This window comes from Centroberyx gerrardi, chromosome 24, assembly GCF_048128805.1.
Source record: "Centroberyx gerrardi isolate f3 chromosome 24, fCenGer3.hap1.cur.20231027, whole genome shotgun sequence".
NCBI classification, from domain to species: domain Eukaryota; kingdom Metazoa; phylum Chordata; class Actinopteri; order Beryciformes; family Berycidae; genus Centroberyx; species Centroberyx gerrardi.
Window position 1 is genome coordinate 4,087,278 of NC_136020.1, and position 16,409 is coordinate 4,103,686.

Here is a 16,409-nt window from a genome sequence, read left to right on the forward strand (position 1 = left end):
TCTACAGGCCATAGAATAAAAACCAACACCAACTTTGGATTAGTAAAAGGTTTATCTTCATACTTTGGATAATGCTAGTCACCTAAGGTTACTTAACACATTGTATGCTAAAGTGTTAGCATGCGCACCGGACAGATTTATCTACCGGAGACACAGAGATGATTTTGGTGCCACTCCTCTTGTCAAATATTGGGTAAAGTAACAACTGCACCAAACTCCCAAAAAGCCGATCCTAGTCCTTTAATTGTCATGTTTATCATCTCAGTATGGTTTGAAATCATCTCTAGATAGTTGAGGGTTATTTCAGGTTGCCATCAGTACCAGCTGCAGCCTCTCCTCCTCCCTTCCCCTGCCTCCCCATCATCCCTCCATCTCTCTCTCTCTCTCTCTCTCTCTCTCTCTCCTCTTCTCTCCTCCCCTGCCTCCCCGTCATTTGCTCGTCCCTCTCTCCCTGCCTGTTGCTGAAAGATCCACTTCCTGTCCTTTAGAAACCGCCAAATAAAGAGGTTGTTTCATAGATGGGAGAGAGACTGATGGATAAAGAGAGAGAAGGAGGGAGACAGGCAGGGGAGGGAGGAGAGAGCGGGGATGCTGTCAGATCCTGACAGTAGAAAAGCTCTTGTGTACCTGGGCATACAGCCCAAAACACCATGGAGGCCATGACCTGAATGCGCACACACACACACACGCACACACCCACACACACACACACACACACACACACACACACACACACCATATGTATGAGGACCTTCCATTTCTTCATTCATTCCCTAACCCCTAACCCTAGTTCTAGTGAGGAATGACAAAAATGTCCTCACTCCAAAGGTCTAAAACCAGTTCACACAAAGTACAAGAACACACACACGCACACACACACACACACAATCGCAACACACTTTCAAATACACACTTTCAAATACAGCATATAAGCTTCTGCATCACCACATCTCAACAACCTCAGCTCCTTTAAGCGGTTAAAACTCTTGGTCCAATCCAATCTACTTTTGAGAACACCTCGGGGAGCAAAAAAAGGGGTTTTAACTGTTGATGTGTAAAGGAAAAAAAAATTACTTATCGCACTTGATCCTCTCCATCACATCATAAAGCTAGCATGCTGTGCAGGCTGGCAAAATGAATGAGATTTAAAGGAGTAACTGGGGATGTGATGGGCAGATGGCTGCTGCTGGGTGCCGGACTGGGGAAAAAGAGGCAACTCACGCTTCACAGTCCATTTAGTATGCAGACATGAATTGTATTATCTGGGCTGCATCTGTTTCCACGTGTTTATTATTGATGGATGGATTGTAAAAGCGAGAGGAGGAGGTATTGAGGAATGCATTTGTTTGACTCGCTCTAGCTCTCTCGTATACCAAGCGCCGTTCAAGTCTTCCAATCAGTGGTGGGAAGTGAACAAGAGGGTAAACCGTGACCTCCACTTGGTGATCATCATAACGCAAACAACTACCAAGAAAGCAAAAATCTATACTTCCAGAAAAGCACTGACTTATGCTTAGGAGAGTGGAATTCATATTTTGCTGTTACAATCCATAGGAGGGTTTTGATCCTGGTCAGCAGTGAGGCAGTGGTAAATAAAAATAAGGGTAAACTATGACCTCCAGTTGGTGATTTTCGTAACGCACAACAACCACCATTATAAATAAAAATCCAATATATTTTCAATAAAGCTCTAATGTATGATTTTTTTTCCTTAAAGCTGCACTAGGCAACTTCACACGTTGGCGGCTCCAAATGGCAGCAAGAGGTAACTGTTTGAAAACTCACCAAAGGATACCAAAGGGACGAGAGAGGAAAAAGATCTAATGATGGTGAGTTCTGGGTTTGTCTGGACAGATCGCTCACTCATTGCTTTTTAGGACACAGTTTGTATTTCACTCTTAAGTTTCGATTAGTCACTTCCTGTACGGACAGGATTTCCTGCCAGTTGACAATACCTGACACCAGAATTTCATTTGGGACAAATAGGGTGAATGTACAGCATCACAATTAGAGGGGATGGGATGCTCCTCTCTATTGCAGCTCTCACTTTGTGGAGCGTTAGGCTGGTAACACATTTTTTATATAAAAATCCTGCCTAGGGCAACTTTGAAAGTCCTTATCCTCATATAACTTGCATCAGTTCGACAGTATTTGGTATGATGTATACAATGAATTCACATCATTAAGATATATACCAGTCAAAAGTTTGGACACACCACATTTTTCTTTATTTTTACTATTTCCCACACTTTACAATAATAGTTAAGACATCCAAACTATGAAATAACACAAATGGAATTATGCAGCGACCAAAAAAGTGTTCAAATCAAAACTATATATATTTTAGATTCTTTAAAGTAGCCGCCCTTTGCCTTGATGGAAAGGCAAAGGCTTTGGAAAGAAATTTATACATAGGATCAACCTAACTATTTATATTTGTCTAAGAAACAAATTTCAAGCATTTAAGCACAAGCCTTTAGATCAAAATGGCTTTAAGATAATGAAAAACATAGAACATTCAATCAGGTGTGTGCAAACATTTGACTGGTAGTGTATGTCAGCCTAAAAAGGTGGGAGAACTGAGTTTAGGTGGATTTACCCTTTACTACATCCCTGCATACAACGTTGCATCACTAGGGCTTGTTCAATAGTCTCTCTCTCTCTCTCTCTCTCTCTCTCTCTCTCTCTCTTTCTCTCTCTCTCTCTCTCTCTCCCCTCTGAACCTTTCCTCACGCTGCACCCCACCCCATCTTCTCTGCCTCTGTCTAATTATATTCATGTGTCTAAATTCGTCACCCATTGGTATGGTGAGTGGGCTGAGGAGAGAGAACGGCGCACACTGAAGTTAATGGGATGTCTGTGTTGCTCGGCCATTGAAGCGTCACAGTGTTTCTTAATCACAGTGTTTCCACGCGGCCCTTCACAATGGGACTAATTGTACTGCTAGCTAATCTTCTCGGTCATGAGCTGCTTTGATAAGAGCTCTTCATTAGTCCTGATTGTGGTTTCTAGAACTTAGATGAATATGTCAGAAGAGTGTCAGAAGAGTGTAATTCATGTTTTGCTGTTTCAATCTATAGGAGGTTTCTGATCATGGTCAGCAGTGATGTAGTAAATAAAAAGGTGGGTAAACTATAACTTCCAGTTGGTGATCATCACCACCATTATTGCAGAAAAACTTTAATGTATGCCTTTTTAAAAGACCATATCCTCATATAACTTACCAGTTATTATTACAATGTATGTAAGATGATCAAAAGGTGGTAAACTTATTCCATAAATAAAAAGGTGGTTAAACAGAGTTAAGGTGGGTTTACCCTACACTACATCCCTGATGGTCAGTGGTGAAAGTAAGCAATAGGCCTACTGATAGGGGATGGTCAAGTGAATGAAAAGCATAAAAATAAAGTCACTACTGATCCAATTGGTGCAAAATTAAATTCTTTAATGGCTTATAAATAGTGGATGGTGGGAGGATGCTGCTTTAATGTTTCCAATGTATAACTCAATAACATCCACAACAATGCATGCAGTATTTTTCCTTCACTAACCAGAACTGAATAAGAGCCAACAAAGAAATCACTGAATTATAGGAAGAGGAAGTAACATACTGTTTGAACTAGCAGGGGCTACTTTCCCTGTTTCCACATGAAGCAAAGGTGGTGGGGAAGCCTGTACAGCTAAAGATCCTTACACAGCAGATGAATACATGGCTGCTCACCTGAAATAGTTCCAGAAATAAACCTGGCTACATCAGCTATACTGAGTTAATGATATTTCATTTTTAAAATGTACGAATCTATAGCCCATATAATGACACCTTTTTACTACTGATTAAATTAAATTAGTCTTCTTACTTTGGATAATGCTAGTGGCCTACTATCACTCAACATAGTGTATGCTAGTGTTAGCATGAAGCCTACTATCACTCAACATGTGTATGCTAAAGTGTTAGCATGGAGTCTACTATCACTCAACATAGTGTATGCTAAAGTGTTAGCATGAATCCAACAATTTGCGAGGAAACGTGGATGACTTTGTTGTCTGTGTTGTCATCACTTAATGGGTAAGTTGAGCAAAAGAACAATCACTTGGTGTATAGACCAACCAGTGTGTAGTACTAGAATATTCTTCAGTACACCTTGTCATTGGGGCTCTGTTGGATCCATGTGGCTTCAGGCTCCAGGGAACGATTCCATCCACCTTTCTAACATCCACACACACCCCTCCTGTTCAAACGATCTCACCGCCCTCTGCCAAACATGTCATTTCCTTTATTATCTGTCCATCTGGAATAATGTGTGCTCCATTAACAGGCCCAACTGGATGTTAATAAACCCACAGTGAACTTTCCACACCATTATGTCCCATCAGGCCTCAGCCAGGCAGGAAGAGACCACAGCAGGGCAAGAATATGCTCTGCTAATTAAAAAAGTATATTCAGCCGTGTATGGAGCGCCGCACTGAGTCATTGGACAGCATTCCACTGGTCATTGTGGTGTGTTGTCTTTGCAAAACTTTAGTTTGTAAAAACTCCAAAGTGGATTCCTGATTTCAGTGCAGGGCTCACACCAGGGAATCTCTTTAACAAGTCAGAAATCTTACATTTAAATTATCAAAATGTATTATTATTTCACCATGTAATGATGATAATGATTTATTCTGAAATTAAGTTTAATTTTGATGCAAACATGAAATTAGATAATAGTACTGAGATTCTTTACATTCAGTGATATTTAGTTTAGGCAGAATTGGACAGTAAGGCAGATGAAATAAGACAAAAATGTCATGAATTGTGTAGTTTCACCAAAAGATGTGAATGGGACCAGCAGAAGAGTTGGTTAGATTTTCTTATGTTGTATTACATTACTGTACTTCCAGTTGGTCACATTAAGTTTGACCCACATGTAGTGTTGTAGTACTCGAGATCGGTCTTAAGACCACATTTTGAAGGTCTCGGGCTCGTCTCGGAATAGACTGAATTTTTATTTGGTCTTGACTCAGTCTTGGACGAAGAGGACTCGGAATTTTATTTCAAGACCAGTCGAGACCACAACTGCAGGAACATCATTACCTGCCAGTGCATTGTCTGATTTATTAATTTTTACTGTGATTGGACGTAAAACTTCCCCCTTCAATTGCAACTAATAACTTTGGTTATTTTAAGTTTGAAAGTTTATTAATCATTAACCATTTTCTTAAACTGCTCAATTATAGTTTCACACCATTCATTAGCTGTATTCAGTCAGAAATAGGATTGTTGTGACAGACTTTTGTTTCTTGAGTTTGGTTGTTAAATTGGTCATAAATCCAATTCCAGGTAGCATTAAAAAGGTCTTGAAAACTGTAAAATTTGGCTTTCTGAAACCTGTAGATACCCTGCACACACACACACACACACACACACACACACCCTCCCTCTGCATCTCAGGCTCTCCTTGTGTGGCGTGGAACATGGATCTCAGACCCTGCCGAGACATAACTGAGTGAAGTGGCTGATGGACATGATGGACGCGTGCTATGAACAGGAGCTGGCTGTGTGAGTGACCATGTCAGCCGTGAGTAATGGTGTTATTACAGGCATGAAGTAACCATGTGAAATGTCCAGCATGTGATTAATATTGCCCTTAGCTGTAACCTCGAGACAATCATCCCCGGCTTTCTATTTCATTCCCACACTGAAAGGATCTGAGGTCTGCAATAGAGCCGCATTAAAAATCCCTAAAAGGAGCTAATAAATGACGGAGGTTAGGAGGCTACAACTGAGCTGCAGTGCAGCGTAAGTGCTTTTACATGGCGATGAATGAAATGGATTGAAATACACTCATTGAATCCGAGCTGATGTAAATGGGATGGATACTTTTGAGATACTACAGCATAATGAAGCAGGAGGTTCGTTGTCAAGAAAATAAACTCTTCCAGGACAGAGAGCTCAGGAAACACATCGTTAGAATCTGCTCTTACCTGGCCATCATTCTGTCTCAGAGACACACAAGGCAACATCAGCATCCAAATCCATCTGGCTTTGCTGTTAAGCTTTCCATCTCCATTCTGCTCAGTCAGCTATTCCCTAAATGACTATTGTCCCAAAGAGCCTCCATAGGCCTTTTACTGTCCTCAGAACATTTACATGGACCTCCTATTCATTAACATCAAGGCCAAAAATTGCCCCAAAAAAATCATCATGTATGCACCACTACCATCACAAATATCACATAAACATGCAGGCACACACACTCACATACACACATTTTGCTTTGGATTTGTTAGTCCCACTACTACTCACCATTAACTCTGGAGGGGTCCATCAATCAACCGTATTGATTGACACCTCAGTACACACATAGGGACCTGCTGTTTAATGTAAATACATTCACTCACCTCTGTCCTCCTCCTCCCAGACTACACCCCATGAACACGCACACATAAAAAAATAAATAAAATACATACCGTGAATTGATCTCTGCTGTCCCCTAGGCTACTTTTGTATAGTGATTTAGGAGAAACAACAAGACCTCTTCCATTCAAACTGCACCTTTACAGAAGGGTGATATATACCTTTTCACCCAATGTCAGCCTGGTGACTGATGTGTGTATTACAATGGCAAACTCTGGCTTGGGACTTAAGGGGCGAAAAAATACATTGGGAATGAAATGTGATTGATGTGTGTACATGCATTTGTGCCAGTCTATGTACTCGCCTGTGTATATGGCTTTACGTTCAGGTGGAGATCGTGACGTGTCAACATAACATCTCTTGCAGCCTGTGTAGAGAACAAGCTGCCAAGAAGACAAGACAACAGACAAGACTCATATAGACCGGGCTCCAGACGGCTCTACAAACATCTCAGCAGAACACAGGCAGGGTTGAAAATAGCTCCAGGACAGTAACCATGGCAATGACAGCCTCCAGCCACACTGGGATGAACCACACAATGGGGAGGAGCATCGATGCATCCAACCCAGCACAGTCAACCAGGCTCCTTGATTTCCTTCATTCAATTTAATCATTTCCTCTACTGGCTTAAAGGAATACACCAAGTTGTTGGGAGATTCTGCTGCTGGTCACCTTAGGGGTTAAGTGATGAGGACATAGACACCAAAGTCATCCATGTGTTATGCTATGTTGAGTGATAGTAGGGCACTAGCATTAGCCAAAGTAAGAAGACCTTTTAGTGATAAAAAAGGTGTTAATTAATGACATTATATGGCCTGTAGATTCATACATTTTAAAAATGACATGTCATTAAGTCAGAATGTCTGATGTAGCCAGGTTTATTTTTGGAACTATTTCGGGTGAGCAAACATCTATTCATCCACTGTGCAGTGATTTTTAGATGTACATAGTCTCCCATCACCCACCACCTTCACTTGCTATGGAAACAGAGAAAGTAGTCCCTGCTAGTTCAAAACGGTACATTATTTTTCATGTTAATTATACAATCTCCTACACAAAACTGACACACATATCATTTGAAATTGCTTACCATTTAGCTTTAGAGCTGCTACAAGTTCTTATTTTCTTACTCTTGAGATAATGCACACCCTAAAACATGTTAAAAACATTTCTTAACATGGTTAAAAAAAAAAAACAGCTGGTGATGTACCTTGCATTCCTGGGTCCATTTTGTTTGGTGATGTATTTTCCGACGTGACATCACACCAAGATATTTGCAGAACAGCTGCAATAGAGTTTGACAGGAGAAAAATCTTCAACGATCTAAAACATCAACAGTAAACATCAGGTTTTGGTTGGTCGACTGGAAAAACTTGCTCTCTTGCTGCTATAGATAGACACTCTCATTCACACCAGGGGCAGACTGGTGTGAATGAGACTTTTGACCCGACTGGCCCACCATCACCGACCCCACAATATGGACACATGAACTGTAGAACAAAGCATTACTAGAGATATAGCCTAGTTTTTATACATATACACATATAATGTAAATAGATTTTACATATAGGGTGAGAAATTGTAGTGAAATAGTTTGTCCTATGCTGTTTTTTCTTTCCTACAGTAGCCCCACATTGCCTACTGTATGGTTTCTACAAACTAGTCTCAGGCTGAGTTACATGCTGCCTTCAAGTGTTCCTCATAAGCTGCTACTTCCCAGATTGGAAGAGGTAAATGCGACTTGTCACACATTCAAGTGCATTTGGCCAAAAATAACAACAAAATGGACCACTGATAAGTTTGATTGATGGCTGTTTTTTAGAAATCAAGTGGCCCAGAGCTACAATCAGGTGAATACTTCCTTCTCTCAACAAAATGCCCTTTGAGCAAAACAGTCAACCCCCCCATCCGGTCCAATGGAGCTGCTCACTACCCATCAGCATAACACTACTTGTACTGGACAACTGATGTGAGTGTGTGTATGCGTGTAACCCTCCACACAATTCTCCAGGGGTGTTGCTGTAAATGTGTTTGAATGAGATTAAATTAGAATGTCAACTGGCCCGGTGTAAAATTGAGGGTCATGGTGGATGAGTATGTCATTATTAGATTGGGGCTGGGCTATGGCACGCATACATTTGTGTAGAAATGTGACAAAACACATGCTTTATAGTGCAGAGTTTATCAATGGGGAAGATAATGTAAATGTCAGGGGGGGACAAAAAGATATGAAGCAATACACAAGCAGATAGGCCCAACTATTTCACAGACGTCAGTGGAGTTTTTGTGTGTGTGTGTGTGTGTGTGTGTGTGTGTCCTATGGTGGATAGAAGCCTTGAAGCTGGAGCCAAGACGTCGGTGTGTGTTGATGTACAATAGTTGGTGTGGACTTACTACACACAGCAGCCAAGCACTAACCAATGCACCTCAATTCTGCAGCGATATTTGATCATCAGCAATATATCTCTCACATACACATCCATACACACTCACCAACACACACATATTGACAAAGAAAGACGCACACACAATCTCTTTCTCTGTCTGTTACACTTTAAAAAAACATGCAATGGAGAAGATGTTTTATTGGAGGCTATTCTAATACAGGAGGAGTTCAGCTGCCTTGAAGGCCCATTGCAGAAGCAGCCAGATCCCTGCAAAATTGATGAAACACTCGCCTCATTTTGACCAAACCGAAATCAGAGTGTGATGCTGAGTGTGAACTGGCAGCTAAATCAACCCTCGGAAAGACAGCGCATTGGCAAACGTATCGGCCGAATCCATTAGCCAAATTAGGGTCATCACGATTAAAACCTGCGCATTATGGCCCACGGCTTGCCCAGCTGTGTCCAGCATTGACACAGTGAAGCTCCTCCACCACCACCACCACCACCACCCCCCTCTCGCCTCACTCCCCCCCCACCCCACTGCATCACCGACGGGACTGGCGGGCCAGCCAACGCCTAATGACTCTGGCTAGACACACTCCAGAGCTTTATCAGAGACCATTTGTGACAATTATCTCAGCCAAAGTTTAGCTTATGATAGCAATGAAAGAATGTACACATGGACCCTACAGGGAGTTATGGCTCCTAATTACAGTGAGCTTTATACGCCCAAATGTCCTCACCTTGCACATGTATGTGTTTATGCCTTTCACATCCAGAAGGAAACTCAGTTTACACACCTTTTGATTGAAGGGAAGAGAGTTCACCACCTTTTTAGGCTGGTATAAATCTTTATGAGATAAATTCAAAGTACACCTCAGTAGTAAGAAACTGTTGTAAGTTATATGAGGATTATTATTATATATATTATAAGGTCCTTTTTAAGGGAGACAAAGCATAAATTAATGCATTCATAAAATGTTTTATTTGTATAGGTGGTTGTCTGCCTGGCTGATCACCAACTGGAGGCTCCTTTTTATTTACCACTGCATCCCTGGCAGAGGATGATGTGCCGCCCTGCCAGACAATGACAGATGTACAGTATAGTCCGCAGGTTGACAGAGATGACAGGGTGGTCTCTGTGGCTCCGAGTCCTGCTGACAGAGGAAAAAACCTGGATGGAGACTGCTGCGCCCCGAGGCGTTGGCTAAAAACTGCCTCCACCTAGCGGTGCGCCTGGACCACAGACTGACAGACCTGCTGTTCTGCCCTGGGCTGTGCGCAAAATGCCTTTCATACACTTAACAACCACAAGAATACAGGATGTACGAGCGTTTCATTTCATATGACAGTCTAAGCCCCTATGTAAAATCTCAGGTTGAGATGAGAGCGGATTCTGCCTCTGACGGTCTAGCCACAGACTTTTAGGTGCTGCCTGTATATGCGTAAAGGACCGGAGAGCTCCGTTTGATAAGACGGCGGTTATCCGAGCAAGCGACACGCCCCCAACGAGGGGAGAGAGAGAGAGAGAGAGAGAGTAAGTAACTTGGGTTTCCGTTGCTGTCTCCAACCGGCAACCTGTGTGACCGGAGAACAGAGGAGAGCAGAGGAGAGGAGAAGAGAGGAGAGGAGAGAGGGAGCCGCAGCCGCCTGAGCGCATTTGTTGCTGCCGTATAGCCTATAGCCCATCCTCCAAACCCAGCCTATTGATTTCTTTCCCTCTGCCGTGGTGTGTGCCCGTTCCCCGGTTGCCTGCACCACATTGTGGATTTCAGAGGTGCAGCTGGGGCGACGGGGGGGCAGATCTCCGTCCTCTCTCTCCAGGACTCGGGAAACCACACAACTGCACTTGTCGCAGCGGTCTGGTCATTCGGCAGCAAGGCAGGATCTCAGTTTCACTTCTTCTTGGCTTTTCCTCTGGAGCTGGACGGGGAACTGGGACGGCGCTGGGGACACCGGGGAGTGGAACCGGAGAGAGCATGTCCTTGGTGAGTCGGTGCCAGGTCTGTCTCCGGGTCGGGGGCGCGGAATCATCTTGATGCTGAACTTGTTGCTGTTGCCTCCCAGCCAGAGGGAATATTCTTGGAAATTTTTGGTTCCAGTGTGATCGCTTACTAACCCAGAGCTGAGCGTGGAGTGAGCAAACACCGGGAGAGGATAAAAGAACCGGATAACAACGGATCTTATGAAAGAGAAGTGAAGCGTTTTAATAGCAGTTACTTTTATGTGGAGGTGAGTTGTCCTTTTTGGAGGAAATTCAGCGCGCGGTTTTTGTACTTTTTGGTTCTTTTGCGCATTCAAACAAGCAACTATCTGATTATGCGTTGCTTTATTGCTATTTCAGACTGTTTATGCGACTATTATAATGTGTGTATGCACTAGTTGGCTTTTGGGTTGAAGTACTTTTGCTTAGTTTAGTCGTGTATTGTATTCACAATAAATCCATAACGGCAGGCGCTTGCATGCGTAAACTTGTCTATGGTGTTTCAGAGAAAGTCGGCTGAAATTGTAGACGCTGTAATTCATCTGTTGCCTGTATGCTTAGGGTTTCTGCCACTACTTTTCTCTCCAGATGCCATCTCGCTGCTCCGTCGTTCCGTGAACGCCTCACCGAGCGCCCAGTGCTCCACAGCGGGACCGAGCTCCTCCACTGCGCCTCAGCATGGCAGCAGGAGTAGCGGCGTGGCTGCCGTTCGCCCGGGCGGCAGCGATAGGATGGATGCCGGTGGCCAGCGCGCCCATGCCGGTGCCGCCGAAGGACAAACGGCGAACGAAGGACGGCCTCATCGTGCTCAACGTGAGCGGCACAAAGTTTCAGACTTGGCGGAATACTTTGGAGCGCTACCCGGACACCCTGCTGGGCAGCACGGAGAGAGATTTCTTCTTCCATGAGGAGAGCAACGAATACTTTTTCGACCGCGACCCGGACATCTTCAGGCACATCCTTAACTTCTACCGCACGGGGAAACTCCACTACCCCCGCCACGAGTGCATCTCCGCGTACGACGAGGAGCTGGCGTTTTTCGGGATCATCCCGGAGATCATAGGGGACTGCTGCTATGAAGAATACAAAGACCGGCGGCGGGAGAACCAGGAGAGGATCCAGGACGACGAGGAGATGGACCAGACCAACGAGATGGTTGCACCAGACATGACCTTCCGGGAGTCCATGTGGCGTGCGTTCGAGAACCCCCACACCAGCACCATGGCCCTGGTCTTCTACTATGTCACCGGCTTCTTCATCGCGGTGTCGGTGCTGGCCAACGTGGTGGAGACGGTGCCGTGCGGGTCCGCCCCGAACCGGGTGAAGGAGGTGTCGTGCGGAGAGCGCTACGCCCTGGCCTTCTTCTGCCTGGACACGGCCTGCGTCATGATCTTCACCGTGGAGTACCTGCTGCGCCTCCTGGCCGCGCCCAGCCGCTACAAGTTCGTCAAGAGCGTCATGAGCATCATCGACGTGGTGGCCATCATGCCCTACTACATCGGCCTGGTGATGACGGACAACGAGGACGTGAGCGGGGCCTTCGTCACCCTGCGGGTCTTCAGAGTGTTTCGGATTTTCAAATTCTCCCGGCACTCGGCGGGCCTGCGCATCCTGGGTTACACGCTGAAGAGCTGCGCCTCGGAGCTGGGCTTCCTCCTCTTCTCCCTCACCATGGCCATCATCATCTTCGCCACCGTCATGTTTTACGCCGAGAAGGGCTCCTCGGCCAGCAAGTTCACCAGCATCCCAGCGGCCTTCTGGTACACCATCGTCACCATGACAACCCTAGGGTAGGTGGAGGTGTGTGTGTGTGTGTGTGTGTGTGCGTGTGTGTGTGTGTGTGTGTGTGTGTGTGTTTCCGTTTTGGGGAAGGGGGGGGGGGGGGGGGGGGGGGACTCTGGGTCAAACCCTGGGCAGCAAATCACACTGACATATTATGGGCGTATTAGGAGCCGGAATGCATCTGTTTTCCCTCTTCATTAGCAAGATGAGAGAGAGTGAGGAGAATTATTGGTCAGTGTGAAATACAGTAACACATTGCTTAACTGAACCCTGATGTGGAGGGAAAATATTAATCAAGGTATGAAACAGCAGTTTAATTTGTTGTAGAAATGCCTCAGGAGTTTCCAACAACTGGGAGAAGGACTCCATTTTTAAAGAGGAAGGAGTGTTTGTGCTTGTGTCCAATGTGCTTTGGTAAAACTCAACTGCGCTTGTAAAAACGCAAAGCAAATAAAGATATGCTCTGTGTGTTTTAGGCAGAAATAAGTTTGGGGGGAAGGGGGAAATTTATTTCTAACATTGTCCCACTATCAAATCTATGCCTATGTGTGTGTGTGTGTGTGTGTGTGTGTGTGTGTGCCTATACTCAAGCTTTTCTCTGTCTTTCCTAGAGAGTGTGTGTGAAGTGAGTCTAGCTATAATGGCCTATCTGCAACCTCCATTTGCACTGAGCACCCTCAGTGGGAGGCTTAGAGCACTTTAGCAGAGCAGGAAACTGTTCACTATTCTGGTTACATCTGACCCGGTTCAGCACTGACAGTCAGACAGATACCATAGCTTCTAACAGAGGGAAGAGAAATTACACCAGTGGATCACACAGAGCAGCTGGGAGTCAAATATCTCCCATCAGTTTACATTCATCCCCCCCAGCCCGCTTCCCCCCATGAAGCTTCCATGATGCTTCTGGCTATTTTGCTTCTCAGTGTCTTGCACTGTTCCATGCTGTTGAAAGGGAAGCATTAGGGGGGCGTAGAGTTCTGCTGCTGTCCCTGGTGCTGAAACAGAGCTTGGAGTGTATTATTGCTGTTGGATGAAAACCCTGTAGCTCCAACATGTCAAGTTTTCAAGAACTAAGATAAACAGCATTGTTTTTGGCTGGACGACCATGCATTTTTGGCTTTATCCAATTAAGGCTTGTAGCTAAAACATGAAAAAACAGCAAAATTGGAGTTCCAAGGTTTTCACATGAATAGAGCGATATGAAGTGCCATGGATGACAGTATTCTTAGGCCTGGTTCATGCTTTCTGTGTGGCTAGACACGCGGGAGCAAGAGCTGGTAAACTAAAAGAAATGTCCTGCCAAGAACAACTTTTAGTGGCCAAAATAATTAATGTCTATTTTTCATAGAAATATGTCACCCAACCTTTTTCAATGCTATTGTGTATGTGGAATCAGGTGCTCAATAAAGAAACAAGAGCAGATTTAGAGTTTTAATATAAAACTTTTTTTTTCTTGGTAGTGAAACTTACGTTCGGCTACCATCCAGGCAGCGGAGACACAGAAATGTATATGCTACCACTTTGTGTAGAGCTGCGTAACAGGCAGCCAATCAGGAGCCTGTTTGATACAGAGCCATTGATTTGATTTGATATGATTGGCTAAAGGTCAGAGAGAGTGCACGGTGGTCAGCAAGGACAAAGTTTGAGAACGGGCAAAGACCTATAAACGCATCAGCAACAGCAAATACCGTGAAAAATGAGCTCATGTGCGATGCTTTTAGTGCTGCAAAGGCTCAGAGTGAGTCTCATGGCTAAGGAGAAAACGAAATGGCTAAAACGAAATCAAAATGGCGATATCCTGTAAACACATGAACGTATGTCAAGTGTAGCGCAGATGCTCCAGGTGGGTGTTGCAGGTATTTGTGTTCTAGGATAGTGGCGGAAATCCACCTTCATAGTAAGTACGGTGTTTTTTTCAATGGGTCTTGCGCTGTCCAAGGTGCTGAACTAGGCATGCAAAAAGCGAAACCAATCGAAATGAGTAAATTACAATTCCTCAGCTGTTGATTTGTCTAATTCTTGAGAATGTTGCCTTTTGTCTCTGTGCATTTGAAGCGTTTTTATACTCGTCTTTCACAACAAAAGAAGCTGGATTGGAGGAAATAATGAAATGCTTACTTAGCATCAGTTCTGATAAGGTTTGCACACACTCGTGTTTTGTTACTGATTGGCTATACTGCAGGTGTAAGCCTACAGTGTGAGCTGCGAGAGGCTGAGAGAGGGTATTGTAACAGCTTATTCTTTCCAATTTGTGTTGTGGCTTCACTCTGCTATCAGGATAATACCTCTGCTGGACGCTTATGAAGAGGCAGATGAGTGTGTGTGTGTGTGTGCAAGAGAAAGAGAGAGAGAGAGAGAGAGAGAGAGAAAGAGAGAGAGAGCGAGTGAGTGTGACCACACCAAAGGCTTTATTATTCTCACATTGCCCTGGGCTTGACAGGTGTTAACTGAACCTAAATGACTCTTTGTTGCAGAGTGTAAACAAACAAGCACCTGGTCCTATTCAACAGCACTCTGCTTTCATGAAATACACCTTGTAATACCTTAGATAATGTCATACACAAGGACAACAGTGAACAGTTAGGATGCTTAGTGATGCTTTTTGAATGCAGATGATAGAATACTACAATAAAGGTAGGGTTCATGTTGATGTTTTGACTAGGGTTAGACTGGTATATGAGTCTGTCTATTGGGCCAATATTGGCCTTTTATTAAATATCAGATAGCAGCCGGTCATGCTGTCCACCTCTGATATGATGGAGGTTCCTCCCTGACTACATCTGCATAAAAACAGTCTGGAAAACCTGACATGGCATTTGATTTTCTTTGCACATGTTTTTTTTCATTGAATTATTCCTTTTTTTTTGTGTGTGAATTAAGTCTTCATTCAAAGGTAGTAGTCTATCCCAGAGCTTCCCTAACATTGAAGAGGTTTGGTGGGTCACCCTTGCCTAAGCCTCAAAGAATTTCATTAGCCTGGGTGTCAGTGGAGAGTTTTAGTGTCCCATAATGGTCTAATGCTGTTTCAGAGGCTTTTCCACCCTGAGAAGAATAAGATTATATGGGAAATGCTGAATACATGCAATTTTTTTTTTACATGAAAATGAAAAAAAATTTACAAAATTTTGCCTACTGGCAGATTTAATACAAAAATATCAGTAACAGTATCAGCTTTCAAAAACCCATATCAGTCAAACTTAACTTTTGTCATGCAAGAAGCTCGGTCTGCATGTGTGTGTATCTATTTCTGGGCGTGAGGAGGTCCATATCATACTGAACACACACACTGTGTCCCTACACTGTTAGCCAGTTCTGTATCTACTGATTAGGCTTTAATTCCAGCCTGTTCCCCGCTATTCTGCCCCTGATCCGGTTAGCTCAGCACTCAGCCAGACCCCTGCTGCGCTTTGGTTAGCCCCATCCGGGGAGAGAGACAGGTTTTGTGTGTGTGTGAGTGTGTGGCTTTCTCTCTCTTTGTACATCACCATATCCGTGCCTTCACATTGTGGCTGTGAGGAGAGCCCGAACAAGTAAAACCCATGTTACCGACTAACCCTCTTGCCCTGCCCCTCCCGGCCCCCCATTGGCCCCTTCTAATTGACTCATTTGTGGATTTAGTCAGAGCGAGCGGGGCCAATTAAATCACTCCTTCCCTAATTGGCTTATTCAATGTCAAAGGCATCCACTACTGCGGCAGTTGTCAGTGTTAAAGCTGAGGAATCGAGAAGAAAAGGAGAGAGGCTAATAGACTGGCAGAGAAAAAAACCCTGAAGACGAGCAGGTCCAGTGGGGAAAAAAAGAGAATTGAAAAGTAGACTTTTTTTTGAAGGTAGCGCACTGTAAATTGAGGTGAGCACCG

At 44.1% G+C, this 16,409-nt stretch overlaps 1 protein-coding gene across 1 annotated transcript in view; it reads left to right on the forward strand.

Annotated features, from left to right (window-relative positions):
- The first annotated feature begins 11,446 nt into the window (after positions 1–11,446).
- The window catches only part of kcnd2 (potassium voltage-gated channel, Shal-related subfamily, member 2), a 122,421-nt gene continuing 117,458 nt past the window's right edge, over positions 11,447–16,409 (forward strand). The window contains exon 1 of the mRNA XM_071911509.1: positions 11,447–12,558. Coding sequence (XP_071767610.1) covers positions 11,447–12,558 — 1,112 coding nt within the window. The remainder of the gene's footprint in view (positions 12,559–16,409) is intronic.